At 46.8% G+C, this 18,373-nt stretch overlaps 1 protein-coding gene across 1 annotated transcript in view; it reads left to right on the top strand.

Annotated features, from left to right (window-relative positions):
- The window catches only part of KIFC2 (kinesin family member C2), a 145,136-nt gene that overhangs the window by 87,078 nt on the left and 39,685 nt on the right, over positions 1 to 18,373 (top strand). Inside the window, exons 7-9 of the mRNA XM_069220992.1 lie at positions 7,409 to 7,546; positions 9,523 to 9,720; positions 12,936 to 13,109. Of these exons, the coding sequence (XP_069077093.1) occupies positions 7,409 to 7,546; positions 9,523 to 9,720; positions 12,936 to 13,109 (510 nt within the window). The remainder of the gene's footprint in view (positions 1 to 7,408; positions 7,547 to 9,522; positions 9,721 to 12,935; positions 13,110 to 18,373) is intronic.

Below are 18,373 nucleotides of genomic sequence, written 5' to 3'. Positions count from 1 at the left end.
TGGTAACGATATCTGCACTAACAGGGCTGCTTGCTTGACAGACGGTCTTCACAGTCCAGAGGTTGCTAACATGCCCAGAGCCCTTTAACCCAATGCTTGTTGGTTGAGGCAGCCATAATCCCTGTGTGGTTTGCTTGCTGTGATCGTGACTGTCTGCAGCTTGTTTGCTTGGTCATAATGACCCCCCACAGTCCGAGTGTTACTTTAATTATAATGATCTTTGTGGTTGTTTAGTTGCTTCTTTACTGTGATCCAGACTATCCCTGGGGTGCTTGCTTGCTGACAGTGATCTCCACAGCCGTCAGGTTGCTTGTTTACTGTAATCCAGATTATTCCTGGGGCACTTTGCTTGCTGACCGTGAGCTCCACAGTCCTCAGGCTGCTTGTTTACTGTAATCCAGACTATTCCTGGGAGGCTTGCTTGCTGACATTGATCTCCACAGTTCTCAGGTTGCTTCTTACTGTAATCCAGATTATTCCTGAGGTGCTTGCTTGCTGATAGTGATCTCCACAGTCCTCAGGTTGCTTTCTTACTGTAATCCAGACTATCCCTGGGACGCTTGCTTGCTGACGGTGATCTCCACAGTCCTCAAGTTGCTTGCTTACTGTAATCCAGATTATTCCTGAGGTGCTTGCTTGCTGATAGTGATCTCCACAGTCCTCAGGTTGCTTTCTTACTGTAATCCAGACTATCCCTGGGACGCTTGCTTGCTGACGGTGATCTCCACAGTCCTCAGGTTGCTTTCTTACTGTAATCCAGACTATCCCTGGGACGCTTGCTTGCTGACAGTGATCTCCACAGTCCTCAGTTTGCTTGCTTACTGTAATCCAGACTATTCCTGGGACACTTGTTTGCTGCCATTGATATCCCTAGTTCTCAGGTTGCTTCTTACTGTAATCAAGACTATTCCTGGGGTTTTTGCTTGCTGACAGTAATCTCCACAGTCCTCAGGTTACTTGCTTACTGTGATTCCGACTATTCCTGGGGCGCTTGCTTGCTGACCGTGAGCTCCACAGTCCTCAGGTTGCTTGTTTACTGTAATCCAGACTATTCCTGGGAGGCTTGCTTGCTGACATTGATCTCCACAGTTCTCAGGTTGCTTCTTACTGTAATCCAGATTATTCCTGAGGTGCTTGCTCGCTGACAGTGATCTCCACAGTCCTCAGGTTGCTTGCTTACTGTAATCCAGACTATTCCTGGGGCTCTCTGGCCATGATCTCCACAGTCCTCAGGTTGCTTGCTTACTGTAATCCAGACTATTCCTGGGGCGCTTGCTTGCTGACAGTGATCTCAACAGTTTTCAGGTTGCTTGCTTACTGTAATCCAGACTATTCCTGGGAGGCTTGCTCGCTGACAGTGATCTCCACAGTCCTCAGGTTGCTTTCTTACTGTAATCCAGACTATTCCTGGGATGCTTGCTCGCTGACAGTGATCTCCACAGTCCTCAGGTTGCTTGCTTACTGTAATCCAGACTACTTCTGGGACGCTTGCTTGCTGATAGTTATCTCCACAGTCCTCAGGTTGCTTGATTACTGTGATCCTGACTATTCCCAGGTTGCGGGTAATTATCCGTGCCATCCCAGACATACTTTCTTGCTTGCTGAACAGTATTCCTTGTAGTCTTAGTGATGTTTAATTGCTGATAATGGTCGCAATTGTCCTATGATTGCTTGCTTGCTGAGATCCCCACTCTCCATTGCATGCTTGCTTGCAGATATTAACCCCCACGGATGTGGGGTTGCTTACATGCAGACGGGGATCCTCGTAGTCCATGGTTTCTTTCTTGTTGGTTGCGACTCACATCGCCACTTGCTAGGTTTGGCATGATAGTGCAGATTTCTGCAATGCTCTTGTTACCAATTTGTTAAAATATACATAGAGTGGGTGTTGGTACCATGCAGAGTAGTATTCTTCCCTCTCCTCATGCTATTGGTAGTTTGCTGTATTATTCCACCTCATGTGGATATTGTAATACACAAGGGACTCTTTTACATCTCAGAAGCACACTGAATTTTCAGACATTCAGTTCTGTACCTCATACATGCATTCTATACAAAAAGTAAGGATGCCTCTTTAATAGTTTAGTCAGGAATCATGTTTGAATCACACATGCCTGTACACATATATGTTTACATACACACAAGCATAAGGGTGCAACTACTTAAAACAAGCATTGCGAAAGCCAACATGTGTAGGTTTAATGTGATAAAGCTCAGAGACAGCATGCAGCACCAATGCTGCGTGCATCCAATATCACGTCAAACCCAGAACTGTTTGATTTGCCAGTGCTTGTTTACTTGCTGTGATCACCGCTTTTTGCAGGATTACTTTGTCGCGAACAAGCATCCCCATGGTCTCAGGTCTGCTTCCTTGCTCATAATGCTCCTTACAGCACCAGGGGTGCTTGCTTGCTTGCTGAAAGTGGTACCCACAAGCCCAGGGTTGCGTGCTTTCTTATATTCATCCCCATATCCGTAAGGGTGGTTGCTTGGTGATAATGAACCCACAATCCCAGGGTTGCGTGCTTTCTGATATTCATTCCCATAGTCGTAAGGGTGATTGCTTGGTGATAATGAACCCACAATCCCATGGTTGCTTGCTTTTTGACAGTTATAGTCACCAAGATGCTGGCTAGCGGATGTCAGTCCTCATAGTTCTGGGACTGCTGGCTTGTTTTTGTGACCCTTGTTCTCCCAGCATTTGAGGGTTGCTTGTTTGCTTTGATCCCCCCACAAACAGTTATTGGGTTGCTTGCAGGGGCCTGTCCTCATGCTTGTTTGTTGACTGTTGCACCAGCTGTCCCTGGGATACCTGCTTGCTGGCTCCACACATTCTCTGGGGTGTTTGCTTGCTTCTGATGTTCCACTCAGAACCCTGGCTACTTGCTCATTAGGCCCAGTGTCTGCAGCAGTGCCCTGTCTATGCTGCAGGTTGTCTTTGAGATGATAGATGGAGACAGTAGAAAAGTGCTGGCACTGCTTTCAGCGTGCGGATACCGCGGCTGCTGCTGCAGGATAAGGCACTGCAGTGTCCATCTAGCTTGCAGCATCCACCAGCAGGTTCAATAAAATCCTACTTACAGATTGCCAGGTGGGATGCCCCATCAAAGCGTGCCATATGACAAGTGCCATAGGCTATAATGTGCTTGTGATAAAGAGGACATGACAGTGAACATAAGGTTCTGAATTGTGAGCAGAATATTAAATTGTCTTTTTCACATGGGTCATTGAGAAACAAGTGGACCCAGCATTTGATGTAGGGAGAACTCTTATTCCGGTGCTGAGGGATCGTTCATCCCAGGACCTCTGGAGGGATGAAGAAACAAGCATTTGCAATGCAATGGGTCTCAAGTTTGCTTGAGTTGGACCTATTGGTGCTGCAAATTCCTAACTGGACTTTTCTTGCCACATAAATTGAAAAGTAAAACAGTTGACATAAGCGAGCCGATTCAAAGCGCCACGGCCGCCATGAGCATGAGTGCGAAGGAGAGACAAAAAATGAAAAATACGTTTGCTCGCAGTCAAACCTATCAGCGAACATGCAATTATCCGTGTAACTGGGTCGTTGTCCAAGGCGGTAACAAAACCGCTCCAAGGAGGGACAAGCGTAAAGCATTTACAAATGATAACAAAGGATTTTTTAAAGGCAAACCACAAACGAGTGATAGGGCGGTGGGTGTGGTTAAAAGCCCACAATACTTACAACAGGTCAAAGCGCTTGAGCTCTCGACCTAAAGAAGAAAAACATCTGATTGCAGCTGTTAAGAGAGGCAACACATGCAAAAACACCTACTTTAACGCCCCTGGTTGGCTCATTCTGCCCTTTTATTGATCCTTTCCCTCCATACTTTCGTAGTTTAATAAATGCCGGATCGTGAATGGGAGAATTAGAAATAATATAAGCTGACTTATTATATAGAGCTTCAGACCATTCTCAATTCTGCTGTTTCTAAGCACTGTAAATAACATTTGTTATTCAGTGTAAATGCACTCAATTCACTGACTTCAGACGTAAAGAGGCCTACATTAGATATGTCAGATTTCAGACCTGCAGATTACAGGAAATGTTAGCTGTGGGCATTTAACTCATGTGACCATTTTGCAGAAAAAGATGTATTTTTGTTGCTCTCTAGGGCAGGAGGGGGGCACTGCAGTTGGCATGGCATGCAAATGGCAATAGACTGGCAGGATATTCAGGAGTTTCTTCTGCCAACGCATACCTCTGCCAGTTCTAACACACAAAACATAAACACTCACACTTAACTGTACTGGTGGGTCTGTTCCTGTTGTGTTGCTCTGCTCCTCTGTGCCCCACCTGACACTGACGTCTTTATAGAGGCATCATTGTGTGAAACCTCATAGTCATGTGCATTCATTGGTCCAGGGCCGAAGGAAGTGGGCGGCGGGGGCTTTATTACTCTGGACCTTGCTCTTCTCAGGGCCCTGAACTATTGCTCCGAAGTGTATTTAAAGATTTTGAAGAAAGACAGCCCTGTTTCTTAATGATGGGCAGCTAACACAGCTGACACCACTAGAGGGCTCCAGATGCTGAAGTTTCCAAGTGTTTTCGTTTCCGGAAGTACATTTTCTTTAACTCTGGGGCCCCACGTGCAGTTTTTCACCCCGGGCCTTTCAAAACCCCTGAACTGCCTGATCTGATCTTTTGCATGAAGTTATCACATGACCCACTCTGTAACCTCTCAATGTAGCAAAGCTGCCCCAGAGTCTCTTCTGATGCTGTCATCTAAATGCTTGGCGTTGCTGCTCGGGTGAACGCCCCACTCCGGTCTGCCATAAAGCAACCTCTGATGCTTAGCAGCATCTCTGCTGAGCTCTGCCGTTATCCCATAACTGGTGCGAGGAGTTTGTCCAATCTGCTTTCTTCTCTATATTTTGGCCAAAGATGTAAACAAAATAACAATACAGAGAATAAGGGAAACTATGTACAGAGAGATATAGAGAAGGGAGAAGGGACAGAGTTTTTAATCCTGTGCTGAGAGATCTCACATGCCAGGAACCCTGGCAGGATAAGGAAAACAATGGAAAGGTTTGCAGTGTCTGTGCAAACCCCGGATGTAACGGTGCTGGCTGGTTCGTGTTCTCATTTGTATATATTTCCTTATCATCTGTACTTACATAGTGTAATAGATAGAGAAGGGGGGATGGGAGAAGTAATACCAACCGACTTATATAACGCTGCGTGCCATTTCTGACATTTCTAAGCCCTGCAAATAATAGGTGTCAATATTATCTAACTTAAATATAGTTTATTTATTGATCTCAGGTGTCTATGTGGCCAAACATTATGAAGAGATATGGTATAATCTACTATCCAAAGATCTTATAAAATATAAACTCATGAAATACAACTGGCAGTGCACAGAAAGTGGACAAGTTATAAATCAAAAACTAGAAGTGAAACCAACAGCATATCCCCCAAACGACCACCTCATTGGTCCAGGCAGGGATACTATTGGTATTCACAGACAAGCTATGGCATGAGTCAGGGCAGCCCTGAGACATCCTGGCACCAGTAAGGAAGTCACAAAGAAGAGCATTGCACAGATCCTAAGGGGCAAGGGATCTGTTTACAAGTATTTGTAACAACCAGGCGGAGGGTCACCCGGTACTGGTCTTCCACAGGCCGTCCCCACCACTCTTAGATTTTTGATGAGGTTTTGTGATTGATATGCCCCATTTCCTACATTTTTTGAACAGGGATCATATGTGCTGTGCTCCATTGCTTTAATTATCAGCCGGTTTTGTCGCACAAATTAATTCTTTGAAGGAGTATATTTAATCAAGTTGTGCATGGGCGTTCGCATGACGCAATACAACAGAAAATGTAGAACGTTTTACCATACATTAAATAAACTCATAAGCGGAGTGTAAAATTGCACGGCATAGCAAAAGAACCTACACAAACCTTACTAACAGTACCCCAAAGTGTGCAAATTGTATCACTTTGAAATTGTACCCAGTTCATAATTAAATTAGAATTGTGGGTGGCACACATCATCTTCAATATAAAGCCAAAGGAGCATAACATTGGGGAAATTGTAACAAATAAACATTAAATAGTTTTGGGATTCTGCTGGGCATTGTACCAAACTTTTATAGTTATAACAAAGTCTGACAAATGTTGTGTCCTAAATATAGTTCTAAAAACTATCGCCCCTTTGGAGTCAATAACAGAAAATCTACACCTAATAGGATGATATTGTAGTAAGTGATGTCCATGGCACTACGTATATCATAGGACATACTTGTATAAGATATTCTAGCATACAACAAAGTACAGAGCCTTGGGAGACACCGCACACTACTGATTGCCTAAAGCTGAAGTTGTGCACTAGTGAGTTCTCGAGTCCTGCCAGATATAAAGATCTCAGTCCGCTTATTTACCACCAGCAGGTGCATGTGTAAGTTCCGAAATGTATCCAATGGCATTCTTTGTGTCACATTGTAGCCTCAGATGCACGTGTAAGTTCCGAAATGTATCCGATGGCATTCTTTGTGTGACACTGTAGCCTCAGATGCATGTGTAAGTTCTGAAATGTATCCATCGGCATTCTTTGTGTGACATTGTAGCCTCAGATGCATATGTAAGTTCTGAAATGTATCCAATGGCTGTATGGATACCCAATAGTTCACCCTGTTGCCAATGTAGACGTTTAGCCCGATCTTACATCATAGGCCGCAGAAACTGGCTTGACATTTTGATGAGCTCCACCCTCCCTCTTAGCCTGCAGAACCATGGCATGACTTTTAAGTTTCTTTACGTAGACTGTTTTATCAGTTGGTCCCTTGGTCCTTTCCCACTTCCTTTCTAAAACCTGATTTGATGAGTTGCCAGTGGCCCATTGTGAACTGAACACAATCACTTTTATTAATAAAAGTAACAACTCATGGCACCAAGGTGCCCAAGGCTCCCAGCAGCCAGCGCTGAAGCTGCTTGAGGCACACAATGAGTGGGTTAGTGAGAGGCGGCGTACATCGTCGCAATACTGTAGGAAGGGGCTCAGCAGCCATCTTCCGTAGCCTTTAGAAGCAACTTATATTCTCTGTAAATGATGACTGGTTGGGCCTTAGACCCTACAAGAGTCAAAGAAATGGTAGACAGTATGCCCATCCAGGGTGGCAAGAAAAGAAACCTTCAAATACATCACATAAGAAGGAAATAGGGTCTGATAAATGTCCAGTTTCAGACTTAGGACCAACAAGCTGCTGAAAATTGATGATCTTCAGATTAATATCAAACTGAACCTGCAGAAGCAATAGACAAGTCCAAAATGTTTATGGATAAGTGATGGTTGGTCATAGTCACCAAGTTGGTCATAGTAGTGTTCGGTATTACGAGGCAGTGGTTTGTGGTGCTGACCTTTCCATGTCTTCCTACTCTTTTCAGGGAGTGACTGATTCCGAGAAGCGTATCCAGAACTTGACGGTGGAGAACGAGGGGCTGAAGCAGAGCCTGAGCGTGACGCAGGGGCTTCTGGAGCAGCTGGCCACTGTCTCTGCGCAGCCCTCTGCGCTGCTCGTCAAGGTAACACCTTACATCCCTCGTCATGTCTACCTTCTTGAGCTAATTGTGAGAGTTTGCACAAGGTCACACAGATTGTCAGTAACTGCAGAAGTCTGTCCTGGTGAAATCTGGATCTATTATATGGGGGGATGATGAAGAGGATGCAAGAGACCTTTCCCAAGGAACTAATAAGGATAGTGATCTTTTGAGCGAAATTATTGAGTGAGGGCCCACATATGTCATATGTACTGGTTTGAAATTTGCTCAATTTACTTTTGCCTAAATATGCTAAAATGATGTGAAATTACTTGTAATTGTGTGGAATGCAAACCCGTCTTTTGCGCTATTTTTAGCGCCAAATGCATTCTTGCATCAATTTTTAGCAGAAGGACACATTAAATAAAAGCACCGCAAACAGCATCCATTCGCGTTCTGTGCCCCCATGCATTTGTGGTGAATTATTACCACGAATCGCACCATTCGCTGTAACTTTTTCTGTATGAAGCGTAGAAAAGACCCATAGAGGTGGCGTTGTTGAATCCATGTGATGCTAAGCTCTGCAAGCAAGCCACAGGCCTCAGGAGAAGCCGGGAGGTCGCGTCAGAATCACGTTCTCGGATTCTTCTTTTCTTACTAAAAGCCCACAGTGGGAAGTACCGTAAATATTGTAAGCCAGAAGGTTTAACGAGCATTACAGGGTGGAGTGTATACATTATCCAACAAATATCCCCCAAACTGATGTTCCTTTACCTTTTAACACATTGCAACAAGAGAGTTACTATTTAACACAGGCCCCTGCGGCCTTCTGCCCCCCAGCCCTTCAGGGGAGTCCCTGTTCCGCCCAAGGGAGGGAATGCCTGTGAGATGTGGGGTACTCAGGGGCCCCTCCTCTGCAGGGGAGGGGGCGAGGGGCACATTCAGTTTACCTTACGCCGGAAGGCAAAACAATTCGCTTTGTCGGTGTGCCCTGACGTGCTGCTGATCAAACTGGTGACATTGAGCTAAATTAAGTTTTGAAGCTGCTAATGTTTGTATCGAGTGACGTAACGCAGAATGTTGGGGCCCCTGCAGTTTCGGACGAGGGGCCCCTGAGTCTCCCATATCGCACAGATGATCTTTAGGCTTGCGCCGAGTAGGCTGAAAGGCTAGGAGACCCTTGAAGAGTTGAGGGGGCGCTCAAGGGTAGAGGGGCCTCTGCGCAGCAGGGGCTGCGGGGCCTGTGTCACACCCCTGAGTGTGTCGTATTTTGTTTTTCATTTAGCTTTTAAATCCCCCGGATATGTTGGTTTTCTGGTTATCTGTGCAACATGTAGCTGCTTCGTTCGCATACCTCACTGTAGGGACTTTGCAAAAATTAGAATATTTAACAGGGCAGTGCATATACAAAGTGTACGTAATAGTTTACAACTTTACATACTAGTGAGAAGGGGATTTTGTAGTTAAATTGACCTCACTGATGCTGAATAGATCTTATCGTCTGTCGTATAAAGCACACTAACTACCGCCATCTAGGGTCAACAATTTGAATAACCTAGTGCACATGCAAGCGAGTTCCCACGGCTTGGGGTCAAAATTGTTATTACGCGATTACGCGTAAATTTCATCCGCGGGAGACGAGTTGTGCCGAAAATGTGTCATTTAGGAATATTTACTGTTCGAACCAGGCACCCACCGGTATCTCACAAGACCTTTTTATATGAGGCGTAAGTGGTGGGGGTCGGGGGAGGGGTGGTGTCGCGTAATACAATAGATATATCAATCTGAAAGAGTAAGTTTGCATTTTTTTCATGGAGTTTCACAAAATCTTTTGAAAAAATGATGCACCTGTGAACAGCCATAGACAAGGTATTGTAAAGTAGCCAATTGGGTGGATATTTAGCAAACGGCACTGAAAATGCCATGGTACCTATAAAGATACGTCATTGCTTTATGCTGCCTGCATGCTGCACCAGTTTTCGCCCTCATGCTGCGATTTGCCTTCTCCTTTTGATCCCCAGGAGAACGAAGACCTGCGGACCAAGGTGCAGCAGCTGGAGAGCTCCCTGCAGCAGAAGGTGGAGCAGCTGGTGCGCCTAGAGGCGCAGATCGACACGCTGCAGTGGAGGAAGGAAGATGAGGTGCGCCGGCTGGACGAGAAGATCAGGGGGCTGCAGCTTCACCTCGACGCCGAGCGCGCGCGCCCACCTGACGTGCAGGTGAGATGGGCGCAGACTCGACTCCTCTGCGCTATTCTCCTCATATTCAAGACGTGGAAGCCCTTGAGTAAACACTCGCGTCAGTGTGAGCTGTGGTGCTCCACCTGCCTGTAACCAGGAACCAGGCTTAGAGGCCTAGTTTGGCCGTCGTGGGTGGTAGTGCGAGGAGGATGTATCTACCACAAATTACACCAATGGGTTAAACACGCTGGTTGTCTTCTCGCAGAGAAGGTTGGGAGATCTTAACTTCTGGCGTCATTGCTCATTGTGATCGGCTTCTTCTGCGGGTGGTTGTAAGTACGATAGTCTTCTTCAAGAGGCAGAGGTCACTGGCGTGCTGGTCTCCAATGGTGTGGTGGTCCTCCTCTGGAGTCAACAGTGACTGTGGTGGTGCTCCTCTAAGCTGGATGTCAGTGTGGTGGTCCTCTCCCCAGAGTCAAAGGTCACTGCAGAAGTGTTCTTCTTTGGCCAGATATAGGTGTGGAGGTCTTTTCCTGAATTCAGAGGTATGTGTGTCAGTCTTGTCCTTTGGTCAGACATCAGGGTCAGGTCCTTCTCCTGCAGTGAATGGTCACTGTGGAAGTGTTCTCCAGTGGACAGACGCCAGTGTGTTGGTCTACTTCTGAAGTTAGAGGTCACGTAGTAGTGTTGTCCTATGGTTATGGTGATTTTCTCTTGGAGTCAGAGGTCACTGTGGTGGTCTTTTATGATCCGAGGTCAGATTAGTAGTCTTTTTGTAGATTCAGTGTTCTGCTGCACATGTTGGTTCAGATGCAAGTAACAGCTCTACGCTTAGAAAGAGTTGCAACAAGGTGGCATGATTAGTCACCACTTCTGGTCATATGGCCAGAACGTTACATCTTACAGGCAAGGTGTAACACACTCTTGTTTTTCCTTCTCCTAAAACACACAAGACTAAAATAAGACTTTAGTACCCTAAGTTATGGCTGACACGAGGAGGTGGGTGGAGGCCAACCCTGATGAATGGCCAGTACCGGTTTGGACCACTATTCTAGGTGGCAGAAACATGTCGACAGTAAACCTAGGGCCCGTATTGTAGAGACTCTCCAGTACATTGCTTTCAGTCGTTCATTATGGAGGTACTAATACAATTTCCAGAAAGCTCACATTCTCTCACACATTTTTTGTTCTCCTAGGTCCCACACACCTCACTGGTATATAGACAGTAAAGCGCTTGAGGGGAAGTTCACAAAGTGTACCGTTGGGAATCACAGTGGGGAGGGACCTGATGATGAAACATGGTACTTCAGTGAGTGAGTCCCGTAGTCCTTTTTAGGGAACAACCCTAATAGGGTTTCACCTTCCATCAGGTACGAGCGCAGAGTCTTGGACATCCCAGTACGGCCTTTTTAAAGATAGTCTCGGATACCTTTGTGTTATATTGTGATTTACCTTAGAATGGATGTCCTTCTTGATTGAGTCTAGCAATAGTGTGCAAACAACAAAGTCTAAATCCATGATCTTTAGTCTAATCCCAGAATACATCTCTGTACACTGTACGAGTTTGATAACTCCAGGTGTTAGTGCTTTGAGTTTCAATCTTTGCCAACAAGGCTGAGTGGCTGCAGCAACTAAGTATCTTGATTGCCTACCAAGGAATGCTCTGAAACACGAGGAACTTATATTTCATAAACCCAAGATGGTGCCCACCGCTGCGAGTCTCATGAAAGTCCAATGCCACTCTGCATTTAGGGCCTGATTTGAAGTTTGGCAGACAAGTACTCCGTTACAAATGTGATGGCTATCCTGTCCGAGTTATTACGATCTCTATAGACCAGTGGTTCCCAACCTTTTGACTTCTGAAGACCCCCATTTTATCATTACTGGAACCCGGGGACCCCCACTTAATCATTATTGGAATCTGGGGACCCTCCCAATGAGTCATTGGGGACCTAAACTGTTAATATTATTTAATTTTCTGAGCAGTCGCGGACCCCCCGAGAAGGCTTTGCGGACCCCCAGGGGTCCCCGGACCACAGGTTGGGAACCACTGCTAAAGACTATTATGGTATCGTAATATGGTGGACAGGATATCTGTCATGCTTGTGATGGGGTAACCCCCTCTACCAAACTGTAAATCAGGCCCTTAGTCTGCCTTGCCTTCCCTTGTATATTTTGGAAATTGCAAAGCCCAACACCAAGCGACTCCAACACTCTGTGTGATGCTAACTTCTTTTGATACAGCGACTCTAGCATCCAAGAAGTTCAGAGTAGCACATGTACATGCCTGTCCAGTACATACAGGTGACCGTGGCCATAGATCATGGGAGTTATTCTTCTCCCTAGGCTAGAACTCAATGTGAGCAAGTTCTGTTATGATGGACATCAGTGTTGTAGTGTTCTCCCGGAGTCAGAGGTCAGTGTTGTGTTCTTCTGCTGGGATCAGAGGGTGGTTAAGTAGTTCTGTGTATCCAAAGATCAATGTCACTCATTCACTCCCACCCCACAGGTAAGTTCGGTAGTGTTGTCCTACCCTCAGATGCCAGTGTAGTTGTCTTTTCCAAGGGTCAGAGATCAGCATACTTGTGTTCTCCTCTTGTCAGGTGGCCTCGTGGCAGGTCTCTCCGAGTTTCCACAGCCAGTTTATTCATCCTCTGGTGTAGGTGATAGTTGCAGTTGGTGTTGGTGGTGTCCTGGGTCACTGAAATGATCTCCTATCCTCAGAGGTCACTCTATTGGTAGTTCTTCCTGTGTCCAGGTATGTTGCTAGTTTTAGTCTGTTTTGATGTCACTGACTTGATGTAGGCGGTCGTTGTGTTTCGGGGCGTGACACCAGCGCAGCATCTTCGGCAGATGATCTCCAGAAGGTAAAGTATACACCTTTGAGCTGGTCCTTCCCGCATGAGTTCAGGATCCAGTGATGAACCGCAGGGAACATGAGGCAGTGAATGAGTGATGTGAGGTGCAGTGGCCTAATGTCACCTAACACGGGAAAGCTCACCTGGACCAGACGAGGCAAACACTGGCAGACTGTGAAGAGTCACACATGTTGATACACATTTTATACTGATGCATATTATTTAAACAGCTTACATACACTGACTGCAATAAGAAATGATATCAGGGTTTTCACCTCTGGTAGGAGATGTACCCGTCACCTGCAGCAACAATGGTGCCTGGTTGTGCTGAGCTTAGCGACAGTAATGAACGCACACTATGGTCCTCGCTACCCATTCTTTATCTTCTCATTGTAGTACGTGACAAAGATGGTGGAGGTGGAGTCCCCCGTGACATTGAAGTCGCTGGCCGAAGCCGAGGAAAGGAACCACATCCTGATGGAGCAGCTCTCCAGTCAAGGAAGCCGGTGTCACCGCTTGGAGGAGCAACTCAAGGGCTCGGAGGGGCTGACCTCCAGCCTCCGCCTCAAGGTGGGTGAAGCTTGTGCAACATTGCCTGGGGGTCTCCCCAACCACGCTTCTCAAGCAGCTCAAGCCCTGTGTGGATCAACACTTTGGGAAGGGCCAACTGTGCTTGACTGTGCAGTTTCACAAAAATAATTGCTGTAGGACAAGTGACATCGCACATCACTTAACCCATGCACACATTACCGGAGGTGACATCACATGAACTTTGGTCATACCGATGGGGCATTTTTATATTTATGAGACATTATTCATAACTCAGGCCTGGAGCAGTAGTGCAGTGTGTGAATTTAAAGGGAATACTACTAGTAATACAGAAACAGTACCATCTAGCTGTGCCTACCTCAAAGTGACAGAGGGAGCAGTGTCTGAGTCTGAAGTTCCTAATCAATGTTTCCTATAGGATAAATATCAGCCTACATTCAGTCGTAACTCAAAAATAGCGGATATTCCCACACCCATTATAAGGACCTTCGGACAGGAGAGTGAGTGAGAATGGAGACCAGACCCCGTGTTGTCCATGCCTATGAGTGTACAGTATTCCTGCAACTCAAGTGTCTATGGAGGAAGGGACGTTGTTACCAAACTGAGGGACAGAGAGGTTCATTTGTACACATACGGACAGATGGAGTGGTTGATGGCGCTGGGACTGTCTCTTGTGGTACCCAAGGGCAATGCAGGCAAGAATTATGCTGCCTTCAGCAACATGCAGGCAGATTTTCCATGATGCAGTGAACCCCAAACCTTCCCCTTGCATCCTTTTCGTGGGATTCATCATTTCCATTCTGCTTCTTTGCCCACTTCCTATGAATTGTTAGATAACTGTCTGGGTATATATGGAAGAGTAGGTCCCATACAGCACAAGATCCAATAGAAAGTCAGAAGGAGGAGCTAGAGCATCACTAGGATGGACATGATTGCGACAAGTCAGCATTCACCCCAGAATGAGTGCAGCACATTGTATTAGACTCAACCAACCAAGTAGATTCCTAACACCTGAGTGTGTGACATACACACCAGGGTTTACCATACTTAATATGGTATATATATAACATATATATATATATATATACATATACATATACAGACACACACACATCTATATATATATATATATATATAGGATGCTGTTTCTTCTCTGTGGGTGTGGAGAGGGACTCCAAACTCCAGCATCTCCTGTGGTCGAGGCCCTGATTGGATCCTGAACACCCAGAGGCGCTATAAAAACAATGCGCCTGACCCACGGTACGGGATGCTGTTTCTTCTCCGTGGGGATGGAGAAGGACTCTAACCCCCAGCATCTCCTGCGGTGGAGGCCCTGATGGGACCCTGAGCCCCTGGTTGCTCTATATAAGCAACGCACCTGACCCGTGGCGCGGGACGCACCCGAGTGCCTGCCTGGAAGAGGCTGGGCTGAGCCACCCCCTTACATCTACATCAGCCAGGTTGCTGCAGTAAGTGATCTTAAAACACTGCAACAGTATTGTTAAATCTATCTTCCCTTTTGGCTGTGGCTGGTCAAGATCCTGATGGTCTAAATAGGGAAGCGCAAACCTGTAGAATCAGCTGATAAGCTAATGGCCAACAATACATTGGATGGGTTTCTACAGAAGGTGGTCGGTGCATTGGACAAGAGGATGGAGTCATTTGAGAGGCGCTTTTCAGTCTAGCTCCTACTCCTGCGCCATTAGGCCCAGATTCCCCCAAATTGTGAATTTATATACCAAGGCTCCTACTCTGCTTCAACCTACTACTTAGGATTATTTGCCACAGAGACCTCCTCCTTCTGTTCCTGAAGTACTCACTGGAAAATAAAGTGATTTGACAGTTCAGCAGCCTGTCAATATGGACATAAGGGGAAAGAGGAAAAGGATGGAAAAAAGCACAAAGATCAAATGCCCACATATAATAACAGAGATCCATCCTAATGGGGACGATAAAGTCTGCCCTGAAGGTCCGCTTACTCATTTCAGATCAGCTTTCTGCTGGCGAAGAGGCATTGGGGAACCTCTCTAAATCATTGAATGACAAATCTGTGCTAAAGTCTGTATCCTATCGAGCAGCTTCTGAATTGGTTCAGCCATTACACCCTGTGCCTTCTTTGCCATGTTCAGATTCGGCTTCAGCTATAGTCAGCAATGAAATAGAGCCTTATGTAAATGTCCCCATTTCAAATGGCAACTTGGGTTGGACCTGCAGGTGGGCATCATGAGTGGATCTGATCTTAGCCATAACAAGGTGAGTTTAGGGGGCTTGAATCAACAGAGTGGTGTAAATAATAATAGTACTAGGGTGTTAGGAAATGCCTCCTTGGCATGGTTACCCCCTGACTTTTTGCCTTTGCTGATGCTAACTTTTGATTTGAAAGTGTGCGGGTGCCATGCCAACCTCACACTGCCTATAGGTATAGGTAAGTCACCCCTCTAGCAGGCCTTACAGCCCTAAGGCAGGGTGCACTATACCATAGGTGAGGGCACAAGTGCATGAGCACTGTGCCCCTACAGTGTCTAAGCAAAACCTTAGACATTGTAAGTGCAGGGTAGCCATAAGAGTATATGGTCTGGGAGTCTGTCATACACGAACTCCACAGCACCATAATGGCTACACTGAAAACTGGGAAGTTTGATATCAAACTTCTCAGCACAATAAATGCACACTGATGCCAGTGTACATTTTATTGTAACATACACCCCAGAGGGCACCTTAGAGGTGCCCCCTGAAACCTTAACCGACTACCCGTGTAGGCTGACTGGTTTTAACAGCCTGCCACACACCAGAAATGTTGCTGGCCACATGGGGAGAGTGCCTTTGTCACTCGGTGGCTAGTAACAAAGCCTGTACTGGGTGGAGATGCTTATCACCTCCCCCTGCAGGAACTGTAACACCTGCCGGTGAGCCTCAAAGGCTCACCCCCTTTGTTACAGCACCACAGGGCACTTCAGCTAGTGGAGTTGCCCGCCCCCTCCGGCCACGGCCCCACTTTTGGCAGCAAGGCCGGAGGAGATAATGAGAAAAACAAGGAGGAGTCACTGGCCAGTCAGGACAGCCTCTAAGGTGTCCTGAGCTGAGGTGACTCTAACTTTTAGAAATCCTCCATCTTGCAGATGGAGGATTCCCCCAATAGGATTAGGGATGTGCCCCCCTCCCCTCAGGGAGGAGGCACAAAGAGGGTGTAGCCACCCTCAGGGCTAGTAGCCATTGGCTACTAACCCCCCAGACCTAAACACACCCCTAAATTCAGTATTTAGGGGCTCCCCAGAACCTAGGAACTCAGATTCCTGCAACCTAAGAAGAAGAGGACTGCTGAACTGAAAAACCTGCAGAGAAGACGGAAACACCAACTGCTTTGGCCCCAGCTCTACCGGCCTGTCTCCCCACTTCTAAAGACACTGCTCCAGCGACGCGTTCCCAGGGTCCAGCAACCTCTGAAGCCTCAGAGGACTACCCTGCATCTAGAAGGACCAAGAACTCCCGAGGACAGCGGATCTGTTCCCCAAAGACTGCAACTTTGCAACAAAGAAACAATTTTGAAACAACACACGTTTCCCACCGGAAGCGTGAGACTTTGCATTCTGCACCCAACGCCCCCGGCTCGACTTGTGGAGAACAAACACCACAGGGAGGACTCCCCGGCGACTACGAGACCGTGAGTAGCCAGAGTTGACCCCCCTGAGCCCCTCCGGCGACGCCTGCAGAGGGAATCGCAAGGCTTCCCCTGACCGCGACTGCCTGCTTCAAAGACCCGACGCCTGGTAAAGACTCTGCACCCGCAGCCCCCCGGACCTGAAGGATCCGACCTCCAGTGCAGGAGTGACCCCCAGGTGGCCCTCTCCCTTTCCCAGGTGGTGGCTACCCCGAGGAGCCCCCCCTTGCCTGCCTGCATCGCTGAAGAGACCCCTTGGTCTCCCATTGATTCCTATTACGAACCCGATGCTTGTTTGCACACTGCACCCGGCCGCGCCCGTGCTGCTGAGGATGTACTTTCTGTGTGGACTTGTGTCCTCCCTGGTGCCCTACAAAAACCCCCTGGTCTGCCCTCCGAAGACGCGGGTACTTACCTGCTGGCAGACTGGAACTGGGGAACCCCCTTCTCCATTGAAGCCTATGCGTTTTGGGCACCACTTTGACCTCTGCACCTGACCGGCCCTGAGCTGCTGGTGTGGTAACTTTGGGGTTTCTCTGAACCCCCAACGGTGGGCTACCTTGGACCCAAACTTGAACCCCGTAGGTGGTTTACATATCTGCAAAAACTAACAAACACTTACCTCCCCCAGGAAATGTTGAAAATTGCAGTGTCTAGTTTTAAAATAGCTATATGTCATTTATGTGAAAACTGTATATGCTATTTTGCTAATTCAAAGTTCCTAAAGTACCTACCTGAAATACCTTTCATTTGAAGTATTACTTGTAAATCTTGAACCTGTGGTTCTTAAAATAAACTAAGAAAATATATTTTTCTATACAAAAACCTATTGGCCTGGAATTGTCTATGAGTGTGTGTTCCTCATTTATTGCTTGTGTGTGTACAACAAATGCTTAACACTACCCTCTGATAAGCCTACTGCTCGACCACACTACCACAAAATAGAGCATTAGAATTATCTCTTTATGCCACTATCTTACCTCTAAGGGGAACCCTTGGACTCTGTGCATGCTATTTCTTACTTTGAAATAGTACATACAGAGCCAACTTCCTACATAGGGGGACTGGCAGGAGGAAATTAGGGCTTAGTATACCTAACCTCCCCCCAGAAACAGGCCTCTTGAAGGCCGTATTGGTCAATGTACCTAGTTTGCACTCAATTGCAACAGAATCCTTCTTGGAGTTGTAAAACAAGGTGCTCCTCTGGCTTCATGCTGATGCAGAATGTCCCATCATTTAGCGTGAACCATACTTATGGCGAGGAGGGTGGAATTAGTAGGCATGATGTCCACGCAATGTGAAGGAGAGTGTATCCTTATCAATTTTGATTCTCCCTTCTCCCCTGAGGGTCAAGCAGCTCTTCAGTAATTGCCACAAGGTGGGTCCACAGCATGGGGCATGTTTCTCCTACCATTGGCAGCATTTTACTCCAGGCCAGGTTTTGTTCAGCCCCTCGGGGGTCGGCGAGGTCACTGGCAGATTACTGCTCACCGAGACAATGAAAACGAACCAATTCATCAAGGGAACTGCCAATATAGGTGTTGTCGCTTTCTGTCAGAGGTGGACTGACGCCGAGGGATGAACAACCAAGGTGTACAGGGACCTGGGTCACTTCAACTCCCCCCTC

This window comes from Pleurodeles waltl, chromosome 2_2 (genome assembly GCF_031143425.1).
Source record: "Pleurodeles waltl isolate 20211129_DDA chromosome 2_2, aPleWal1.hap1.20221129, whole genome shotgun sequence".
NCBI classification, from domain to species: domain Eukaryota; kingdom Metazoa; phylum Chordata; class Amphibia; order Caudata; family Salamandridae; genus Pleurodeles; species Pleurodeles waltl.
Note: the sequence above shows the minus strand (reverse complement) of the source record. Positions and strands in the feature narration are given on the sequence as shown.